The 23,437-nt window shown below is 36.7% G+C and overlaps 1 protein-coding gene across 1 annotated transcript in view; it reads left to right on the top strand.

Moving 5' to 3' along the window:
- adam19a (ADAM metallopeptidase domain 19a) overlaps nt 1-23,437 on the top strand; it is a 72,435-nt gene that overhangs the window by 46,764 nt on the left and 2,234 nt on the right. The window contains exons 6-22 of the mRNA XM_026268692.1: nt 2,670-2,853; nt 4,561-4,626; nt 5,218-5,289; nt 5,448-5,614; nt 5,935-6,019; nt 7,539-7,681; nt 9,374-9,551; nt 10,993-11,082; nt 11,670-11,865; nt 13,006-13,114; nt 13,584-13,788; nt 13,960-14,037; nt 15,487-15,595; nt 16,827-16,968; nt 21,035-21,131; nt 21,529-21,780; nt 21,960-22,141. Coding sequence (XP_026124477.1) covers nt 2,670-2,853; nt 4,561-4,626; nt 5,218-5,289; nt 5,448-5,614; nt 5,935-6,019; nt 7,539-7,681; nt 9,374-9,551; nt 10,993-11,082; nt 11,670-11,865; nt 13,006-13,114; nt 13,584-13,788; nt 13,960-14,037; nt 15,487-15,595; nt 16,827-16,968; nt 21,035-21,131; nt 21,529-21,780; nt 21,960-22,141 — 2,355 coding nt within the window. The remainder of the gene's footprint in view (nt 1-2,669; nt 2,854-4,560; nt 4,627-5,217; nt 5,290-5,447; nt 5,615-5,934; nt 6,020-7,538; nt 7,682-9,373; nt 9,552-10,992; nt 11,083-11,669; nt 11,866-13,005; nt 13,115-13,583; nt 13,789-13,959; nt 14,038-15,486; nt 15,596-16,826; nt 16,969-21,034; nt 21,132-21,528; nt 21,781-21,959; nt 22,142-23,437) is intronic.

The following is a 23,437-nucleotide window of genomic DNA, read 5'->3' as shown; positions in this document are numbered from 1 at the left end:
ACAATATTTATGATAAAACAAATACAGCATTTGTGAGCAAAAAATGCTTCTTTCAAATCATTCAAAAGTCTTACAGACCCTAAACTACTGAATGGTAGTGTGTATCAGTTTTTGATTATACATCAACTCCTGATCATCAGATAATATTTTTAGTGACTGCTATGACCCCTGGCTCAGGGGGATGCAACAAAAAAGGACACACACAATCCAAAGCTGAGCTCAAAAGAAAAGACTTTAATAAGAAGAAAATTGCTTCAAAACTATATAAAGAATACTATAATACTATAATAAGAACATCAGTGCCATCAGTATGTAATGCAGGTTGTCTGTATGAATGTAAAGATAATCCAAAAACTAAACAAACAAAGAAAGCTCAAACAACCTCAAACCCAAGTCTCATTCCCTCCATTAACTCATCCAGCTATCACTTTTAAAAGGAGGACCCCCGACCACAGCGACAGGTGCAGTCAATGAATCGCTCTTTAGGCTAAGTCGCCTACAAGTGACTGTTATGGTCCCTGCACTTTCACCTTGGGAGCGTGGTCAAGGGACCATAACAGTGACTTGATAAAGAAAGTTATTATGACATAATAACAGGAAAGAAGCTGCAAAGAGAGAGAGAGAGAGAGAAAAAAAACATTTAAATCATTTGAAAAACCAAAGATGTGTTGGCTACATAATTGGTAAAATGTGGCTAGATGATAAATGCAACTGCCATTTACTCTGGAAAATTGTGTGAAATCAGAGAACTGCAATCAGGATAGTTGTGGGATGAATCAGCATTCCCTAAAGTGTGTTTGCTTTCATTCCTGATCATTAAGTTCACAGACTGTGAGAGCAGTCGCTCTTTTGACATCCAGAGTTTGTTATATGAAAATAACAGAGCTTTTAAGGGCAAAGCCCTGGAGAGTCTGACTCTTGATGTTGCCAAAGGTCTTGAATTTCTTATGAAGACAGATCAAGTCATTGAACAGCTGTTGCAAGATTTTGTAAGAGCAAACGTAATCGACACTGTATGTTTCCATAAGGCTTTTCTCAAGGCCACTGCTGGGTTTCTTTACCCTCAGCTCACTGGAGGTCATGTGCTCATGTGTACCACACTCTGCAGAGGCATCGGTCCATTTAAAACTTTGACAGTAATGTAGTTGATTGATTTACATATTTTTTTTATTATTTATTATTTCATTAATATTATTACATTTATGCCAAGGCTAATCAAATCACAGCCAAATTTGCCTACAGTTTTAGTGTCAGGAACTATTATAAAGCCATAGAGTCATTTCTGCTTGTCTGCTGTCAACTTGCGGAAAATGACAATCCTCATTTTGAAGATAATAGCTGGATGCCCTGGGGCGTAAACAAATGGTTTTGTGACTAAATGGATTTGGACCAGTTGTGAAAAATTTGAAGACAAAACACTTTTCCAATGACCATAAATCTCTTTTGTAAACAAGAATAAAACAAATTAACAATAAAACAAATTACAACAGCAGTGGAATTACTGTGGAACAGTGGTTTATTTTATCTCTTTACATTTAGTAAAACTTTTGAAACGTTCTGTTTATATCAGCATAAATTAGTGCTTCTGCCAGCGATGCATTGCTGCCGATGAAAGCTCTTGTCTCTCTCACCAAGGTTGCGTTTCTTTGATCTTATTATTGTATATATTATATTATTATATATTAATAATATATTATAAAAACGTAATGCATTCCTGTGATGGCAAATCGGCCATTACTCTAGTCTTTGTCCTACATCCTGATCCTGCAGAAATCATTGTAATATGTTGATTTGGTGTTTAAGAAACATTTTTGTTGAAAACAATTTGATGCTTAATATTTTTGTAAAAGCAGAGATTGGCTTTTTCAGGATTATCTGATAAATATTTAATGTTTTAAAGTCTCACCTTTGATTTGTGTTCTAGTAAATCAAACTTTAATGACATTGTCCCAAATTCAGGCCCAAGCTGTTGAATAGTGGTCCACTGTGGAACCCCCATCATTGCAGACTCGACAAAAGTGCATATTGAAGACACATCGTAGGCACAAAGGGGGAGACTCAATCTGAAATATGAAAATGGCAAATAGGTCACCCTGCAGTCTCATGGGCTTTATTTTTAACATCTTTTTCAAATGTACTGTTTGAAAACTTTTTACAGAGGTCAAATTTAGAGTGGTTTTGTTGAGGTGCTTTGGGAGACCTCAAATCCAGCAGCGTTTCAGCGGCCCTTCTGATCGCGCTCATTAGTTTATGCATAATGCCGTTAACTGTACTGAGGCTAAAAGAAGGATTAAAATTCCACTCTGTGTGTCCATATATTTTTGGAAAAGAAAAACCAACTGAAAATGAACTCAGAGATAGACACATCTCTTTTACTGGCATTGTTAAATATCACAAGTCAGGGCAAAACCTTACTAAAACAAATTCTCCCATCATTTACTCACCCTCATGTTGTTCAAAACTCGTATGACTTTCTGTTTTTTTTTTTTTTTTTCATACAATGAAAGTCAATGTAGTCCAGGGTTATCTGGGGTCCAAAATATCTTTATTTATTAAGAAATAAAGTCAAACAGCTTTGGAACCACATAAATGTGAGTAAATGATTGACAGTTGACAGAAGTTTAAGAAGAGAGCATTTGAGCTGACATTACTCCGATTTCCTTCTGCAGAGGATTGATTGTCCTGAACTCAAATGATACTTACTACCTGGAGCCAATCGGAGGCCAGGAGGTTCTCCACCACACCTTCTATCGCTTTGAAGACCTGCCGGTCAAAACCGGCACCTGTGGACACAGCCATCATACTGGACACATCAGCCTGTTCAGTGGTCATCTCAAACCTTTGCATCAAAGGGTCAGTCAGAAATGAAATCAGTTTGATTTATGATGTGTCCCATGTCATCATTTGTGACCCTGGACCACAAAACCAGTCATAAGTAAAACGGGTATATTTGTAGAAAAAAAAAATACATTGTATAGGTCAAAATGATATTTTTTTTTTTCCTTTTATGTCAAAAATCTTTAGGATATTAAGTAAAGATCATGTTCCATGAAGATATAAGTAATATGCATTGCTTAAAACCTTCATTTGGACAGCTTTAATGGCAATTTTCTCAGTATTTTCATTTCTTTCTTTTTTTTTGCACCCTCAAATTCCAGATTCTCAAATAGTTTTTGTCCAATCATTATGACAGGTTTTGTGGTCCACACATTTAATACCTGATAAAATAAGAGACTTGGCAATAAATGTTGATGCTTACAATATATTTCCCTGAAGTAGATGTCATGCAAAAGTGTATTTAATTAGTCCTTTCCACAGGTGACAAAAAGCTCTCGCTAGTTTGTAAGCACAATAGTCATTAGGGAAACAACAGTGAGTCATTAGCAGCATTATTCGGTGTGTAACGTCTCTATTTCTGATCTCATAAGTGGATTGTGTCTGATGTCAGAGAAGATTTCTCTCTTACAATAGAAAGGATGTTCTGTTCCCTCCAATCTATAATAACTAGATAGGCCGCTCGTGAAAGGGAACATTGCGGTCTGATGCAATGCTGTTGTGTTGCATTGTGCGTCAGTAATTTCATTTGTTCCCATAATGCGCTGCAGAAAGAAAAGTGTGTTTGGTTCATTACAGTACAGAAATAAAGCCATCTTAAGCCCAGGTTAAGTGTTTAGACTGATGAAGTGCATAATGTGGGCTTATTATAAAACTCTTGAGGATCATTAGCAGGAGTTGGGAGCCCTCCTACTGCTATTGTTCTGCTTGCACTTGCGTTCTCATTAAAGCCAAGCAGTAGAGACTTCTAACCGGCCTGCTGTTTACAAATGAGAATTAAAGGGTCCATAAATTAATAAACAGTGTGGACTAATGTACTCGCTCCTCAGTGATGATGTATTCCTGGTACAATTGGATTATAAACTTCCTGAATCTTGAAGATCATATATACTATACTGTAGTTCAATATGTCCTTGTGTAGCTTTTAGTCTTTAATTACAACAGATCCCATGTGTACTGAATCATATCGACACTACTTTGGGAATTTCACTTTGTCGAATGACTCAACTTTTTTCTCCTTTAATTGGCTCATGTGTCCTACAAAATAGAAGTCCAAGTCCATGGCATTTTATAAATCCAACAGAATAATTACATTTCCAAAGATTTGCTTCCCTATAGCTTATAGGCACAATGAGTTCATTTTGAAATACAGAGCTCCGAGCTTTTGACTGCTTATGAACATTTATCAACTTGCACTTTTATTTTCCACGGGTTGCCAAGGAAGATGACTTATATGCATATTCTTTTCTTCCACTTATTTTACTGTTTCACTCACATTTTATTTACTGTTTGATAAGTGCTTGCTGTCATTTTGAATACTTTTGTGATTGCTGTGCCAATGGGTTCTTTCAAATGAATTAGACCCATCAATTAAAATGCAAATAAAACTGAACATGAAGAACCGCACCGATGGCAAGCAGTGAAAACCAGAAATCCTGCCCTCCAGCAATTACCGTTTCATTTTTCTTGCCGTTTGATTGTTTCTGTATTTATCCCCACCCCTAGGTTAGACGAAATGCCTGGGGAACTACAAAGTACATGGAACTGTATATAGTAGCTGACAACACACTGGTAAGCTGATGATGCCTGTGTCATGCTCACTTCCACTAATTAGACACTTCCAAACTGTAAAGTTCACCACAGGAATTACGGCTTTAAAGCTTCAAATACAGGCTGAGTTATATAAACTGTATTTTAGACCCAGTACTTTAAGCCTAGTCTTAACTTTCTCATTCAAATGTGGTCATTCAAATGAGTTGCTGCTTAAAAATAGAGCTTCAGAAGTGTCATTTTGCTCTCTCCCTCTCTTTTCTATCACTCCCGTTGTTGCTATCTTACATGAATGAGAAGTTATCGAGAAGTTATCAGTGAATTTAATAGTTTAATTTTTAGTCCTCGGGTATGAGGGATGCATTTCGTGAGAGGCATGCAGACAATCTTCCAGTGTTACAATCTGTTGAGTTTCCTGATTGAGTTCTTTCATACATTTACATCAAATCTGTATAATATCCACCAGAAGCCAAAAGAGGCAGAAGGTTATGTAAGATTTCATTATGGCTGGATTTAGTTAATCGAATTTTTGCATTTTCTCAAGCAGGGTCTATGCATTTGTGTGTTCATCTTGATCAAATTGCCTCTTGGCGTTTCTTTATGTCTCTACAGTACAGAAAGCAAAACAAGGACCTTGACAAAACTAAAATGAGGATAATGGAAATTGCTAATTATGTAGATAAGGTATGTCAAGCCTGGGTGAATTTCTTTGGTTCAAAGGTTTTGTTGACAGTTTAGATTTCTTCTCTGAATGCAAAATTCCTCGATGTCTGTATTATAATTACATTTAATACAATAAATCCCTTTGCCATGATCCTAATTGTTTGTTTTGGTCTGATCAGTTCTACAGAGAACTGAACATCCGCGTACCTCTAATTGGTCTAGAGGTTTGGACTGAACATGATCAGTGCATCATCAATGAGGAGCCAAATTCGACTCTTTGGTCCTTCCTACAGTGGAGACAGAAACTCAAATCTCGCAAGAAACATGACAATGCCCAGCTACTCACGTTAGTCACAATACACACCCACCTTCTGCACATATAGAACAAGACTGTCCTGTTACGTGTATTCTTAATGATACTGGATCAACATAGGTTTAAAAATATATATATAATTACTTAGACTTTTTTAGTTTTATTTAAATGGATATTTCACTTAAAATCTTACATTGTTAACTCACCTTCTAGTTGTCCCAAAGCTGTATGAAATGAAGATTAAATGATAGCAGAAATGTATTTTTTATCTGAACTATCTCTTTAAAGGGATAAGAATGGTTCATACATTTTTATTGATATCACAGCTGAAAGTTTATATTTTTACCTTGCAGTGGTGTGATTTTCAAGGGCACCACCATTGGCATGGCTCCGCTGGAGGGCATGTGCAGTCACGAGAACTCGGGCGGCATCAATGTGGTAAGAAAGCATATAGGCTTGCATCTGGAATAGGCTGTAAACACTGTGTATATAGAGTATGAGTTTGTGTACAGCTATGCAGGGATTTGGTAAAGTGATCAATAGCTCCCATACACCCGATTAGCCTTTTATTGGTTCTATTACTTTGTGGCGGGGAAGATCACTTTACAGCATACTAATGAGTGGTGAAGCATTTCTTCTGGATATTACACATGGATGGGGTCATTCTACATTACATCAATATAGCCAGCTTAGCCCTACTGAGATCAGTGTGGTACGTGGAAAATGTTTTTTATGCATGTCAACAATGGTTATATTGGTAGAAGTACTACCATAAAATTAATTATGAGAGTGAATTTGTTTAGTGCTGTGTGACTAGTGTGACTGGAACTGCAGTCGACAGCTATTTATCAAGATATTGATATATTTAGAAGTGTTTGTTTGTTTGTTCTAAATCCATTAGGGGTTGAAAATAGTGATATTGTGTGCTTATAAAGTGATTCCATAGTGTTGGAATAATATATAATGAGTGTTACACAGGGACTTCTAGGAATGTAATTTTACAGTTTTGCTTTTGAGTACATGTTAACCAATCACAGTAAATTTACAATAAAATTACACATAATGTAATGTTAAAACCATATATGTATGTAACCATATATGTTACATATGTAGAATTTATTTATTTATTTTTAATTGTATTCTTTTTTTTTTCTTTTTTTTTTTGTACATATTACAAACATTTTTACAGTTGGTGAATATAGACTCGTTGTTGGACGTGTAGTCTTGTCCTGGACTATGGTTTGAGCAAGTGTTCCCCTATCATAAATAGGCTCCTTCACATTCCTCAAATGCTTTAGAACCAGTTTATGACAAGGACAATGTGGTTCCTAGGGAGAAATTTAGGAGATAGAAAATCCATAAAGAGAAATCATTTGTAATACAACTGCATGTCATATTTCAACACTGTTGTTATGGTGGAGATATTATCAGTGCCGTCTGTAAAAATCAACACTGCATGCCCTTTGCAGAGATATCCGTTTGTGCTCCTTTCTCTGGAAATATGTGTTAGTGTGTGCACTTTTATGTTTTTTGTCATAGTATAAAGATAAAAGAAAGGCCATTATGTTTGCCCCAGCCAAGGTACTTAAATTACCACCCGCAGGTAAAAAAAAACAACATCCTCTACAATATATGGCATCACTGTAACATAGCAGAGATGCCTTTGGAGATCAGAGGTGTCCTCTGGGCTCCTACTGCCATTTACTTACCATAGTGTTGGAACCGTGGCAATGTGACATAGCAACGACAGAAGCCTGTGGGCTACAAATAGCCTTTATGTCCAATTTAAAGCATAAAATGTAAGTAATTTATTGCAAAGCAGTTAGAGCAGCAAATACTCTAATCCTGTATATTGAATTCATCTTTTTAGACAGACTCTAAAAGCAGTGATTGAACTTCTATTTCATTTATTGCAATATTTGTTATGGCTGGTGGATTAAATGATCTTCTCTTCCAGGACCATTCTGAATTGCCCATTGGGGCGGCTGCCACCATGGCACATGAGATCGGCCATAACTTTGGCATGAGCCATGACCATGAGGGCTGTTGTGTGGAGGCCACTGCAGATCAGGGTGGATGTGTCATGGCGGCAGCTACAGGGTAAAGACTTCTACATTTGCATTGCATTGATGCCTTTAGCAGAGGCTTCCTTTTATAAATAACAAACAATGCAGAACATAAATAAAGGAAATTACAAAAGCATGCTAATTATGCAAAGAACCCTGGAGCACTTGCAAATAATTTTAACTTCTAATTGTGTCACTATTAAACTAATATATAGACAGGATGCTACTGTGCAAGAATATACTTAGTTGCTAATGATACGTCCCTTAGGATGATTAAAGCATTTTAGTCTCTACTTCAGATTGCACGCCTACAGACCATTCACTGACCATCTGATCTGCACTACCATTCAAATGTTTGGGGTCAGTAAGATTGGTTTATTTTTCCTTGAATTAAATTAGTACTTTAATTCAGCAAGGACACATTATAATCAAAAAGTGACAATAAAGAAATGTATAATGTTTCAAAATATTACTGTTTCAATTCAATGCAATTCTTTTGACCTAAACAAATGCTGATATATTTTATACAGTTTCCTCAAAAATATTAAGAATCACAACTGTTTTCCACACTTATAATAATAAGAAATGTTTCTTCAGAACCAAATCAGCATATTAAAATTATTTCTGAAGGATCATGTTACACTGAAGACTGCAGTAATGACCGCTGATTCAGCTATGCAATCACAGGAATACAATGTTTAAAACATATTTAAAAATACATAAATAGAACATTCTAAATATTTGTATTGTATTTTTATCAAATAATTGCACACTATTGTTTATTACACAAAAAACTGCCTTAAGCTACCTGAAATCACCAGTTGCCATCTAGCTTGTAGAAAATCTTCTAGCAAACAATTGTTTGTGTAATACCTGAAAAGGTAGCAAGTAAACAAGATACCATGAATATCCTGTACATCAATTTTGATATGGCTCCATTTATGATGGTATTGCATGGTAATCTCAGGAGCAAATATCACATGTATATATATAAATTCTTTAGAAGAAAGAAACATGTCTCAGAGACACACTCAGATCCATTCTGAGAACACTGGGTTACGGAAAGAAGGGGAAACATGATGTGTCAGGCTTTGTCAGCACACCAGTAGTGCCTTGCTGTTTGGTGAAATGTTCTGAGAGATCTGGTATAAATTGAGAACAGCAGGGTGTCCAGCACTGAGCCCTGAGGAACCCCAGAGTTAAGGGTGCAGCAGTTTTTCTGCTAACTTGGTAAGAACTAAGTAAGACATAAACCAGAAAGGATTTGGAAATAACTTTTTCTGGATAAAAAATATCAGATAAAAAGTGGCTGACATAATCACATAATTTATGACAAGGATAGTAGTTTTAGTATAGTGAATTGGTTTGAAGCTTAATTGAGATAAAGTGGGTTAAGTGAGCCCTTGCTTCTGGTGCAGTAGAAGAAAGGTAAGGCAGAAGTTTAGAAGGTTTTAGAGAGGAGGAAAGCATTTTTTACTTGTGAAAAACAGTTTGGGAAACTTCACTAATCTTTTCATTTTAAATCAAGACCTTATTTTCATGATAATTATGTTACTGGATTCATTATAAACTGATGTTCAGCTGCATCTGCCTCAGTGTCTATGGCTTACTGTTGTTGTTTAACAAATTGTAAGATTTTCCGTCTTATTTCTACTTGTGCCTCTTTTGTTTTCAATCATTTTGATGCATAAAAATGACACATATCCCTTGCTAAAATGGTCTACAGGCACCCCTTTCCAAAAGTTTTCAGCCGCTGTAGCAAAAAAGACTTGGACAACTACTTCCAGAAGGGAGGAGGAATGTGCCTGTTCAACATGCCCAACATGAAGGATCTAGTCGGTGGCAAGAGGTGTGGAAACGGCTTTGTAGAGGAAGGGGAGGAGTGTGACTGTGGAGAACCAGAGGTGATTTGTGCCTAAATTAATTATTGAATGGGATTACTTATTGATTTAGAGAATATTGAATCAGACCGATCATGAATTAGTCATTTTTTTCAGAGAACAGAAGTGGGTATGAAATACATGTAATAAATAAAAATTTGATTGTTCATATGGATTGCCATTGATTATGCCTCATTTTTATACGTTTATAATTCATTCATGGAATACTTGATATATTTATGAAATGTATTTTTCTTTTATTTTTTTAGCATTTTTATTGTGAAGAGCTTTGCCTAACCAGCAAAAAGTTTTGATTTTGTCACATGGGTGGTCCAAACACAAATATTAAAACATAAATAGTTGAACTACAGCAGAAAAAGTAACAAAGCGTGACAGATGAAAGCGTATGCATTTTATGTTTGCTTGCATGCCTGTATGTGTGAAGAGAGAGATAGAAAGAGGAGCATCCCACCTTGCTGTAAATCTGTGTTTGACAGGCTGTCAGTGCGTATATAATGGCTGGGTGATTTGCCATCTGGTGCAGGTAGACTGAGGTAGTTTCTCCTAACTCCAAGTCAACACGTAAACACCTGGACTACTGTTCTGGATTTTACCTGCTGCCAATACCATATTCAATGAAACAATAGCTCAACTGTCACCTGAGAGAAAAAGCTAGGTTGTGGCACTGAACTGAGAGCTGTTATCCTACACTTTTGTTCTAACCTTTAATCCAAACCATCATCTGCCGGCCCTCTCTACTTCCATGAATACACAAAAATAGATTTGACAGTGTAAGCCTGTCATGTACGCATGTCTTTTTTCATTATAGTCACTGAATCACACCATTTATTTATTTCTAGTGCAATAATCATAGCTGTCAGTAGCACTTGATGCTCTGAAACCATATCAAGCAGAATAGAGGTTGCCATGTGTGTTTATGTGAGACCGAGAGAGACTGTGTGTGTGTGTGTGACAGAGCGTATTTGTGTGTTGTGGCTGTTTCCTCCTCATTAAACACCCTAAAACACCACACACACTTCCTCCCCTCCTTCCCCTATTCATTTTCAGCTGTACGGTATAATTACTGGCCGTCAGACGCCTCCACGCTGTATATATCAGTGTCATACATGTCAAACATTTTTATATGCATCCAACGTCCTGTTCAATTTCTCTTCTCGATTTATTCTCTTCCGCACTTTAACCATTGTGTGCAAACAGACACTGTGAGTGTGTGTATACAGTACATACATTATGCATATATGTATATATATATATATATATATGCACAGTGTATTTATTGTGTTTTCACAACTTGCTCTAAGTGGACAACCATGTAAGTTGAGGGCCATATGTTAGATTTGCTTTGGTAGCCTTTATCTGAAGTACCTTATTTGTGTTTGTTTGTGTGTGTGTGTGTGTGTGTGTTTGTGTGTGTGTGTGTGTGTGTGTTTTCTGTCTCCCGCAGGAGTGCACCAATGATTGCTGCCATCCCAGCAATTGCACTTTGAAGGTGGAAGCACAGTGTGCCCACGGGGTCTGCTGTGAGGACTGCAAGGTGCCTAACTATTTATCTGTCTATTTATCTATTTATTTATTTATTTCTCTCCCACTGCTTTCCTCTCTCACTCTGTTCTGACTCCCACTTAGTATGTTTCATACAAGTGGTCAAGGCTCAGAGAGTTAGCCTGTCCCTGTTAACCCCTGCTGGTAGAAGTCATAACACCACCTGGCCGCAAAAAGCATCTTTCCCTATTGAAACCACTGCAAATTAGTTGTGTATTCCAAAGCAATTGCATTTTCGTAATCAACATATGTCATTTTATTACAGTAGATGTTTTACTAATTATTCACTTACATGAAAAAAGATGGATACTACTGTAACAAATATATTACTCATTGTTAATTAGTGTTGGCTAATGCATTAACTAATTCTATCTAATATGACCTTATTGTAAAGTGTATATTTATTTATTTTATGTGTTGCTCAAAATAGTGAAGGCCTTGTCTGTGTATCTACTGTACTAGAGAAGCACCAGGCATCACAGTTTCATATCCACTGTTTCTCTGTAGTTTGCCCACGACCTGCTCTCTTTTTCTTTCATCAAAGTCCTCCAGTCTCCTTACCGTGCCCTCTGCCCACAGCTGAAGCAGGCCGGCACCATGTGCCGTGGAGCAGCCGGTGCCTGTGATCTGCCGGAATACTGCACAGGAGGCTCTCCCTACTGCCCCTCTAACGTTTACCTCCTGGATGGGTCATCGTGTCAGCATAGCCGTGCCTACTGCTATAATGGCATGTGTCTGACCCATGAACAGCAGTGCCTGCAGCTGTGGGGTTATGGTAAGATGCGTGCTGTCTGGGTGTGTCTTTGGTTTGCAAAGATTTGTAAGTTATTGTGTTACTTTGATAAGTTATTTTATTTAGCAAGAATGCTTTAAATTGATTAAAAGTGACAGTGAAGACATTATAATGTTTGGAAAAATGTCTTTTAAACTGTTTTCTATTTATCACAGAATCCAGAAAAAAAAATTAAGCAACAGAACTGATTTAACATTGATGATAATAATAAGAAATGTTTCTTAAGCACCAAATGATTTCTGAAGGATCATGTGACACTGAAGAAATGGAGAAATGTGTTATCGCATGATTAAATTAAATTTTTAAATATAGTAAAATTGAAAATTGTTTTACAGTTATTGTGTTTCTGTATTTTTGATCAAATAAATGCAGCACAAGAGACAATTTTAATAACATGATACAATCTTTTAGTACTGTATATATGCTTGTACTATATTACATGCTGCATGACCTATATTACGTCCATCATATACCATTTAATTACATTGTATTCCTGGCTAATTTAAATATGTTTTTTTATGTATGGTACTATCATGGTACCATGTTAAAAAAACATATTATGGTACTTCTTTGCTAATTGACCCTTTCAGTGTTTAGTCAGCACTGATGATCAAATTCTTGATGTGGATCATTATGTAGTGAGAGCTCATGGCATTTGTCTGTGCACCTCCAGTGTGTTCTGGGCTCATGTCCAGTCAGGCTCTTTGGCTGTCAAACAGACACAGATCACAGCAGATGTACTTTGTCATTTGTGGGGTGAGGGGGTGTTGACATGTTTGATGTGCACTGCGTGTAAGTGCTATTATCATATTCACTCATTTTAATGGAGCAGTTAATGCTTCACTGGACTGGACTTTTTTAATCAGTGGATTATTTCTAACATGGCATGGTTGGATAAAATAAATTTGTGGTATTATGTATTATAAACACGTTTTAAAACATTTAGTCACTTAAAACCAACACTTCAGCTTCAATTTAATAAAATGATCTCTAACCAAATATTAGCTGATGGCGTGAAGCCTGCATATCCACGTTCACACTCTGAGTCTGTCTGAGTCTCTAACTGTAATTGACATTTCTCAGAGGTAATGTAGGTTTAACTGAATAACTAAATTTGTCCAGGTGCGCAGCCGGCACATGACGCCTGTTTTCAGGATGTGAACGCAGCGGGGAATGCCTTTGGTAACTGTGGCAAGGACAGTCATGGAAACTACGTAAAGTGTGAGAAAAAGTGAGGTGGTATTTCAGTATTTCAACCAGCCATATAAGCAATAGTATGTGTATGTGATTTCTGTCTAAGAACTTGCTGACCTGAAGTGAAATCTGTAATTTCTGCAAATAGCAGTTTGGTATTGTACTATCAAAGCACACTTAATTCTCTTGTGACTCCACCTATATATTAAAAAGAACAAACTAATACATTAGAAACAAACAAAAAATATATATAATGCACAAATTAATTCAAGTAAGTTTATAAGGACAGCACTGCAGACTTATTACTTTTTCAAACTTTTCCAAAGTTAGGCTCTCTTTTTTTCTGCGTGTTCATTGTTCTCAAAACAAATGTGATTTTTTTTCTTTTTTATCAAACTATTATCTAATTTGCTTTACTCTAGATGTATTTATGCTGAATGGCTGTGAACAATGATGACTATTGGTCCCTCATGACTTTCCATCTCTCATATCAAATATCCCAACAGCGATGCCAAATGTGGGAAGATACAGTGCCACAGTGCTGCCAAGAAACCCAAGGGCACTAATGCTGTGTCCATAGACACCACTATCCGCACAGACGGCATTGAGGTGAAGTGCCGGGGCACATATGTTTACAGCACCCAAGATGGGCAGGGCGATCTTCCAGACCCTGGACTGGTCATGACGGGCACCAAGTGTGGAGAGGGGAAGGCAAGTTTTGTTGTTGTTAATGTTGTTTTTATATATTAGGCTGAGATACATTAAACAGCACGTGTACTAATCAAGCGGAGATGTGTCTCAAAAAATAAGTATGTCAACAAAAGCATGTATTTTGTGTTTTGCATTGGAGAGTTGATTTATTCTGTTGTCACTTGCCTTCAGGTGTGCAAAGATCGACGATGTCAAAATGCATCTTTTACGGAGTTGCACACCTGCATCGCTCGTTGCCACGGGCAAGGGGTAAGCATTCATTAAAATAAACAACTGCTAAACGTAAACTATATTTTTCATTATTTTAATAACTATATAATATAATTAACTATATTATATTATATTAACAAGTATAATTTTAACTATATTATTATTATTTATTATTACATCTTATTATTAATTAGACATATTGCAAAAATGTGAAACTTTTCGTGTTTCGTTTATTCGTTGTCACTCGCCATATCTTTGTAACTATTTGTGAAATTTACTGGCAGTAAATTTTTTAAGTGTAGTGAAGTTTATTCTAAAAAAAGTGTTGCTCTTGGAATAAAAAAAGAATCAAATTATATATTTATATTTTTAAAAATGTCTTAAAATGTTATGCAGTTCAGCTTCATTTTCTTAGTTTGTTTTAAGGGTATTTAGATGTTTTACTGGAAAAAATACTGATTAAGACAATGAAAATGTGCTTAATATTTGGTGCTGACAATATTTGTTATTTAACATTGTCAGTGCTGCAGCTACTGGTTTTTTAATGAATCATGCAAGCACTTCTCATAAATTAAGGGTAAATTACAGCTATGTTTTAGGTTTCCTTCTCCCTTTGAGTTCATCTTTAACCCAGACTGACTCATTGTGGATTTCACACCTCTAAATCCTTTAAAACCACCCTCTGGGTCGCTCGTTTCCCGACAAATACCACCTCTAATAAAAACCAACGCTTTTCTTATATTAGCAGAGCTATAGCCTTTGATTTGTGTATTTTCTGGTCAAATAGTCGTAAACAGCCTCCAAGCCATATATAGTCAAATTCTGTCTTTCCTAATCCCTTTGCCCTCCCTCTGTCTCTCTCTTTTGTCAGCTTTTCTTTTATTTCTTTATTTCTTGCTTATTTACCCAGTCACTTTTCAAAAGGGCAGCCAAATACGACAGGTCTTCGAGGGGAGATTAGAGATTCAGAAACTGCCTTTTTATTATTCACTTGCATTATCATTTGATTCATATTGATTGTATGGTTTAGGCAAGTGTGGATGGAGAATAAAGTGAGTGATCGTGCTATTTGCACACAGCACATTTTCTCTCCTTTCCACTGTTCCTGTCTTGCCTCCGGGTTAGACTGAAGCGTGTAAAATATTCTGTTAAAAGAAATTCCATTAAGATGAAAGGCGGTATATTCTGTATTTGCCCTATACTCTAAAAGACGTGACGGAAAACGTTCCCTGCAATGGTAGCAATGAAAGTGAGGAAAGGTAAATGGCTGCGTGTGATTAAGAAAAACTCAACAAAGATATATTGAAGCCAAATAATTGTGAGCAGATGTTTGTGGTGTACTTCTCCCGAAATGTCATGAGGAAAAGTGAATGCTGATATTTCCATTCATGTAGGATGCACTATTATTTTAAGGTCAAACACGTGTGAAAGTTACACCCCAACTTTCCAGATGGTAACTCTCATCCGCACTAATTCCTGTGCATGCAGGTGTGTAACAGTAATGGGAACTGCCACTGTAACCGTGGGTGGGCTCCCCCCTTCTGTGAGAAACCAGGACTCGGGGGAAGTGTGGACAGTGGACCCGTGCAGTATGACAGTGAGTTCACCTTCAGCTTTCAGTGCACATGTGCCTCTGCTCTCACTTATTTCTCTCCTATTGTTTAATCCATCTTATAGATAGATTTATCTGAGATTTTATCACTCGTGTGCTCTCTCTCCCTCTTCCTCGCTTTCCCTTTCTTCCTCACACCTCTTATCAGATGTCACCTTGACCATTAATCTCTACCGTCCAGCTTTTCTTTCCAGGGCTCAAGCCAGTGATATCTTTGCTTGTTGAAACTTTTCAAGAGCAGATCTAAGAATTTATGAATTTAGCTAACACTTTAGATAAGGTTGCCTATGTTCTAGTTTCTTATTTGTGTGCGAATTACTAACATATTCACAGTTTTTTTACTTATAAAGCACATATTAGAGCCTTATTCTGCATGACCAGATTTAAGATCTCTTAACCCTTCTCAATGCTTCTGTACCTTACTTACTAACAATAAGCAGCATATTAGGAGTTCATTGAGGGGAAAACTTGTAGTTAATAATTAATAGGTGTTCCCTAATCTCAAGTGTTCCTGCATTTATTATTCACTCATTTCATTTATGTATGACTTTTGTTCTAAATGGAATACTAAAATACTTCTCAATGCAAACTCAGTATACTGCCTAATATTAGTTTTTTTTTTTAAATAGAATGTTAAATATGCTAAATATTTCAAAGAGTAGTTTAGAAAATAGAAAATTTAGCTTTGCCATCACAGTTATAAATTATATTTAAAATGATATTACAATAAAATAAGTACAGTTCTTTTCAATTTTAGTGATATTTCCCAACATAATTGTATTTATGTAATTTTACTGTATTTTTGGCTAAATTAAATGTAGCCTCGGTGAGCATTAAAGACATAATAAATTAAAATTAAAATACACAATTAATACCCCTTCCCATTCTCAAGTCACAATGGAAATAGAAGTTCAAGTTGCATTGCATTGCGAGAGAGAGAGTGTCGGCTGGTTTTGTGTTGCAAGTTTTAGAAATGTAGTGGGTCATTCATGCATTCTATTCATTTGCTAGATGCTGCTTTAAAGTGGTATGCTAAAGAAAGAAGCATGGTAGTTTGCGATTCTGAACACACCCTTAGACATTATTATAGTACAGAGTGAATGCAGTGCACACGAGATCTATTATTCAGAGTGGCAGATATTTGGCAAGCACTTCTCTTTGTGTTTGCTGTTGACCCTTGTCTAACAGTCGCTGTATGTTCTATATCTGTCCTCAGGTCAGGTGGGATTGGTTGTTGGGCTGCTCTTTGCTTTTCTAGTGCTTCTCCCTGCTGTACTTATTGCCTTCTACTGCATCAAGATAAAAAGCTCCTACTACCACAAGTGGAGAACACAGAGAGAGAAGAGCAAAGCCAGCAGGTATTACTGTAGCAACACACACACACTTATGCAGCGCCTTTACAAAGTGTTCAGACCCTTTCACTGTTTTGTTAAAAATTTGATACACACAAACCACCACAGTTGCCATGTGAAAATGGGTTCATAGAAGTCTGAATGGATTAATAGCAGGAAGCTAAAGTCTCAGACATGTATTGTCATGTGTCCTGTTTCTTTTGATCATCTCCAGAATCTATTTTTAGTCCTATTATGCAGTTGATTGGGTGTGGCAGAGTTGGGGATAATGCATTACAAGTAACGTGAGTTATGTAATCAATTACTTTTTTCAAGTAACTAGTGAAGTAATGCTTTACTTTTTAATTTTACAAGAAAATATCTGAGTTACTTTTTCAAATAAGTAATGCCAGTTTCTTGGTTTTCCCATTTATTGACTGACAAGTCTCCTGTCCCCATATCGGGAGAAATCAGAAGTACAGAGGGCGTTGTATGCGCTGTGTAAACATTATGTAGTTTTAGACTAAATGTGAATGTGCATTAATTCATCTCACTCGCAAAAAACATTAACAACAACAAAAAAACATTTAATATTCATTAATGAATTAAAACAGTGAGATGCAAACTAAGAATATAATGCAAACCTGCAATTATTTAATGTTAACGCAAACGTATCTGATCCCAGTTTATTAACTAATGTCTTTGCTGCTGACCTCTTGAGTGTTGAACCTTGTTCTCCTGTGTTCGACTGCACAGACATGAATTTACTTTTCCTTCAGCCTGAGGTTTATTCATTACGCTTTATAGTGTGCAAGGGTTTTTACATTTGCTATAACTAGAACTTCATATATAAAAAACAATCAAGCCCTGCACATATATAAAAAGTAACGCAAAAGTAACATAACGCAATACTTTTTTAGGGAGTAACGCAATATTGTAATGCATTACTTTTAAAAGTAAATTATCCCAACAGTAGGATGTGATTTTAGAAAGGAACACTTGTATGTATTTGCAGAGCAAAGCAAAAACCTAAAAAATGTATTTAAAGTTAATTTAAGAACTTCATTAGTTGTTTGAGATTGTAGCCATTAAAAAATAAAAATAAAAACAAGTCTGGCTAATCAAGGCTGCTAAAGGTGCAGTGGCCTTAGGTGTTGTCAGATGGAAGACATTTTGAGCCATTCATCCTAAAACTGGCTGTTTAGGTAAATTGGGTAGTTGGTTCCAGGAGGGACCCACTGAATTCATGCCGTGATTGAGAGAATAACAGAACTGAAGTGAGCAATTTCGACCACATTGAGAAGTACCACCTGTGCCATGCTGAGTGATTCAGCACAATATTACCTTCTTCATGCAAATTTGTGGTGTGACTGATTCCTACAGCTTTTATTTCTTAGATTTCTAGAAATAAAAGTGACAACAGCATGGTCTTTGTGTCCTCAAGCACATCCGTCTTACACAAGGATATTTCTCAAGGATAACAAACTGTCTCTATTGCTGGAGCCTGTGATTTTATAGCTAATGTCAACATTTTTGATGGCTTTTAACTCACGGTAGGTGAGAAAGCACACACCTCGGACACATTTAAATCCTGTTTGGCTTTGTTTGAACCAGGACTTGGATTGCTTTTTTTAGAATGACTATTTATTTTATGCCTATTACTTATAAGTGAAAAAAAACATACGTTACTCTGCATTGATAAAAGGACATCAGCCTTACATTTGACAAAAATAGATGTTGATGATAACCACAAAAAAAGAGTTTTCCTTGCTATTGACTTTGGGGTCAGCATAAATGGGCTCTTTCAAGCCAAGGTTGATGAGAAATGGGTTCAGTCCTATCTCAACTGGCTGAGAGAAGTCATACTTATGGGAATTTTCATTTTAAGCAATATAGATGTTTTGGCTTTTGTGAGTGGAGTACTTTTATGGAACTGCAGTAAAATTCAGTTGGAAAACCATCCGTTCCCGAGGCTTCGCCACTTTTCCGCTGATTAATGCCATTATAATAGAAGCCATACTTCTTCAGCAGATATTGGTTTCTCAGATAATGTCTTCATCGTTCCTATATCCAATATCTGAATTCTTTTGCTCAAGGAGCTGCTCATACCACTGAATTGCTAGATTATAAATTTTCAAAAAAGTAAATTGGTCGATCCTTCTTTGAGCCTTAATGCTTGTCTACTTGATTTGAATCTAAGGTACCAAATCTACACTTTGAAGAGACTTCCTTTCCTTATGGGTTTCGCCATATCACATAATCTTATCTCTTATATACAAGAACCCCTTCTGTTCGTTTACACAAATATAGATTGTCTGGCCCCTTAGATAATATTAACTCAGTGATCCCCCTATCCTTTTCAATAGTTGGGTTGTTTTTAGTTCTCTTTTTTTTTTTTTTTTTTTATTTAAGAGACATGTTGCTTTGTCAAATAGTTTCAAGCAATTGTTTTGTGGCCTGCTTTATAAGGACTTTTATAAGAAATAATATTAGCTGTTCTACAGAGTGCAAGAGCCTTCTGTCTTTCATCTGAGGCCCTCTAAAAATATGCGATTAGTTCAGCTGTCAGTATCCTTTGAAATCTAATTATGTGATCTCTCTTCACATTTGCTGAAAACAGCAGCTGCTGTGAGATAACTGAGGTTACTTCACTCTGAATCCTCCCCAGTCATTAACACATTAAAAGTTAGTCAGATTAGGTACAGTATTATCCTTTCTTCTAGTCAGGGACAAACCAGGTCACATTTGAACTCTCTTAGTTTCAGTAAAATCACTAAATTAAACGCAACCTAATGCACCACAATTACTGATATACATCTGCTAACAGCAAGGTTTCCACTTAACAACTCTTGCACCTGATTTCCGCAAAGATTAAGATTCTGCAGTAATTTTCGAACTCTTCTGTCACTCCAAATATACATTTCTTTATTTCTTCTACATAAGATAAGATATTTTAAGAAGTGGCTTTGTTTTTTTGTTTATACAATAGAAATCAATAGTCACCAAAACCATTTAGTTCCCAACATTCTATGAAATATTGTCTTTTATATTCCACAGAAGAAAGAAAGAAATCCTAGACTTGGAAGGGTGAGGGTGAATAAATAATGTAAAAATATTTTTTTTTCTTTTTGGAGAACAATCCCCTTAAGGCAATTCATGTAAGACTTTTAATCTCAGAATATCTCCTGCAGCTTCAAATGGACATGCTTAAATCTGTTTGGCATCAGTGTCAGTTAGGAAAAATCTGTGTAGAATAAAAAGCCAAAAAAGCAGAGATCTATCACTTCCAAACCAAGTAGCAACTGTGGCATATGACATTTGCAATTCAGAGTATTACCCATGTAAACAGATATTGGCTAACAACTAAATTAAATGTATGACAGAGAATGTTAGTCAAAATAAATGAATAAATAAATTCTCTCTTTTTTTATTAAAATATCTGCACCTGATAAAGATCCGCTTGTAATCATTTTATTTGACTACTAAGCGCAGCTGCAGTGAAGCGTTATTCTCAGCAATAGGCTTTATATATATAGAGTCATCCTTGCAGAAAACCTGCACACAACCTCTGTCAAGAGAAAAGATTCTTCATTCAGTGTCAAAATGACCTGGAGCACAAAGCCAAGATGATCCTGGATTGGCCTTGAGTCTTCCAGCTAAAATGACCCCATAGAAATACTGTCGACAAACTATTCACAACCAAGCTGACAAAGTTTAAAGGGATCTACAAGGACGGGATGGGGCGGGGGGTAATCCAGGTGTGCAAATCATACCCAAGAAGACCTCCTGCTGTCATCACTGCCACACACAGCGTGCACAGCTACACAGAGTCTGAATACTAATGCAAATAATAGATTTCAGATTTCTTCATACATACATGATAAATCACGTTCATGTCTTTTTGGTATATTGTCAAATACAATAAATACCTCAGTCTATCGTGAACTATGAAAACAATTCAACTGGTCTGAATACTTTCTGATGCCACAGTATGAACATACACGCTTGCTCACATACTGAAACTCTGAAGTCAATCTTGTGCTTTGACAAACTGCTGAAAAAAAAAAAAATTGTCTATTCTATGTGTTTTCAGAAATGAGGGCTCCGTTGAAAAGGGGAAGAATGGCCACCTTAACCATGCTTTCCATCTAAAGGTGGTGGGACCCTCCAACAGAAGCGGTAATCTCAAGGTATGCTTAAGTCATATCAAAATACAGAGAGAACACTACAAATTACATAGTAACATACACACCTAGCCATTGTGAATTCTAACTTCCACCTGGATGATAGGAACCCATTCAAACAGTGCCCATCTGTTTTTAATGTAGCTAATGTTGGCAGCTTTGTGTCATCTACACACTCATTAAACTTTGAGGAGTAAGGGAAAACATTTATGTATCTAGATTTTTCACTAGCATTCATCAGTTTTATGATCCCTGTCACTTCTGTCGAGACATTAGTCCTTTGAAGTGCCTTTTTAATTTAGATATCAATAATGGGGTTTGTTTAGCATGTTTAGTTTGACTTAATTTTCCAGTCATTTAGCACCACCAATATCCCATCCTTTTCCTATTTTTCCCTCTCAAGCTACCTCACACCAGCAAAGAGGTGCTTCCTCTGAGGCCAAACCCAGCTTCCAACGGTACTCAGCCAGTCAATATCGTCCGTCCCCTTCGACCGGCTCCATCGCCATCACTGAGCAACATCGAAGGACCTCGACCTCCTCCGCCTATCAGCAGGCCGCCCAACTCACCCAGCACACCCAAATCTGTAGCATCACCTCAGAAACTCAGTCCTCCCAAGAAGCCTCTCCCCCTCAACCCATCACGCTCACCACTGGTGAGGATTCAGTGTACTCATATTCTTTTGGTTTAATCAAAATCACTGTGGGAGCCAAAGTAGGTCACAATCTCATCAAATGAAATCCTGTTGAATTACCTGTTTTAATCTGTATTGAAACAATCTGTCAGAGAGCCTGAACAAATTCTTATTCGCTTCTTTTTCCTGTCCTCATACAGATGGTATCAGAACAACAGCCTAGACCCCCATCCACACCCCCCCGGAGGCCACTTCCTCTTAGCCCTGCTCATGGAGCACAGCCCAAACCCTCTGGTGGGGGGCTCATGGTGATGATGCCCCCTTCAGTTGGCCCCAAGCCTGGGGGAAAAGTGACCACTGTTCCCGCTTTAAAGGCATTCCGGTGAGTAAACATATCATGAGTTCCACAGATGAGGTGATATCCACATCCATGTGATGAGCCCCTATTGTCAAACATAAAACACCAATTTGATCTAAATCAGATAATACACTTAGGCCTTGTTTACACCTGAGATTACGATGAGTTTTGGTCAATCGGATCAGAAGCAGTTCAGTACGTTATTCTTGAGTGAGGGTCATTTTTAGGCTTTTTTAGCCAAGCAAAACTGCTTAGAACCTGACACCTTTAACTTCTGGAGACTACAGATCTGGAAAATTTGACATTTGACAAACACTGACATTTTTTTGCTTTCGTACAAACTTATTTCAGACTGCAATTTTTAAATCCTATCTGGCTAACCCACTTCAACTACACGTCTTGTAATGTTTTAGAATTATGTCATAATCAGTCATAGTCAGAGAGGAGGTAGTCTTTCGTGGCTGTTTTGACTTCATGAGCGTTCACATTATGGGAGTAATATGTTTTCGACTAGCCTACCTCTGGAAGTGGCTGAAAGTGGACTTGCTCAAAACATTTTATACCCTATTTACACCCACAATACTTGTGATCAGTTTGACGAAATTTCATCTTAATACTAGGTGTAAGCAGGGCCTTAGAATATACCTTTATTGGGCTCTTCCTGTGTCCCTGTTTTGACGTTTATTTAACCACTCATAATGATAAGAACGTTTGAGATATCCAAAATCTGTTCACAATTTTGCATCCGCAATAGCTACATTTACATGCATCCAAATAATCTGTTGTTTATTGAGTGATGGCTCAATAGGATTGAAAAGCCTTCAAGGAAACATGAGTCAATTCAACTGAGCTCAATTCGTATGAATTTGTGTGGAGTAGATCTGGCACTTTCCAAATTTTTTTGTTGTTGTTTTTTTTTTTTGAAGAAAACAAGACATTAGTAAATGAATAGAGTGCAAATCTAAAAGGAGAAAGGTTTTTTTTCTTTTCTTTTTTTTCTCAAGAGTAGGATTAGAATAGAGAGTGCTAGAGTGTCAAATAAATGTGGAAGAGATGTGCTCTTAGCCAATTCTTGAAGATGACTAAGGACTCAGCTGCTTGGATTGAGTTGGGAAGATCATTCCACCAGGAGGGAATATTTAATTTAAAAGATTTTGGGATCTCTTTGGGATGGCACAATAATGCACCATTCACTTGCATAACGCAAGCTTCTAGAGGGCACATAACTCTGAAAGGTTTACAGCTTACAAACTGGTCAGTGAAAGAGGTTATATTTACTTGTTTATGTAATTGATTATATGACCCTTCTTATATACTGTA

The sequence above is a fragment of the Carassius auratus genome, chromosome 7, assembly GCF_003368295.1.
Source record: "Carassius auratus strain Wakin chromosome 7, ASM336829v1, whole genome shotgun sequence".
NCBI lineage: Eukaryota > Metazoa > Chordata > Actinopteri > Cypriniformes > Cyprinidae > Carassius > Carassius auratus.
The sequence above is the reverse complement of the archived record's forward strand: the minus strand, read 5'-3'. Positions and strand labels throughout refer to the sequence as shown.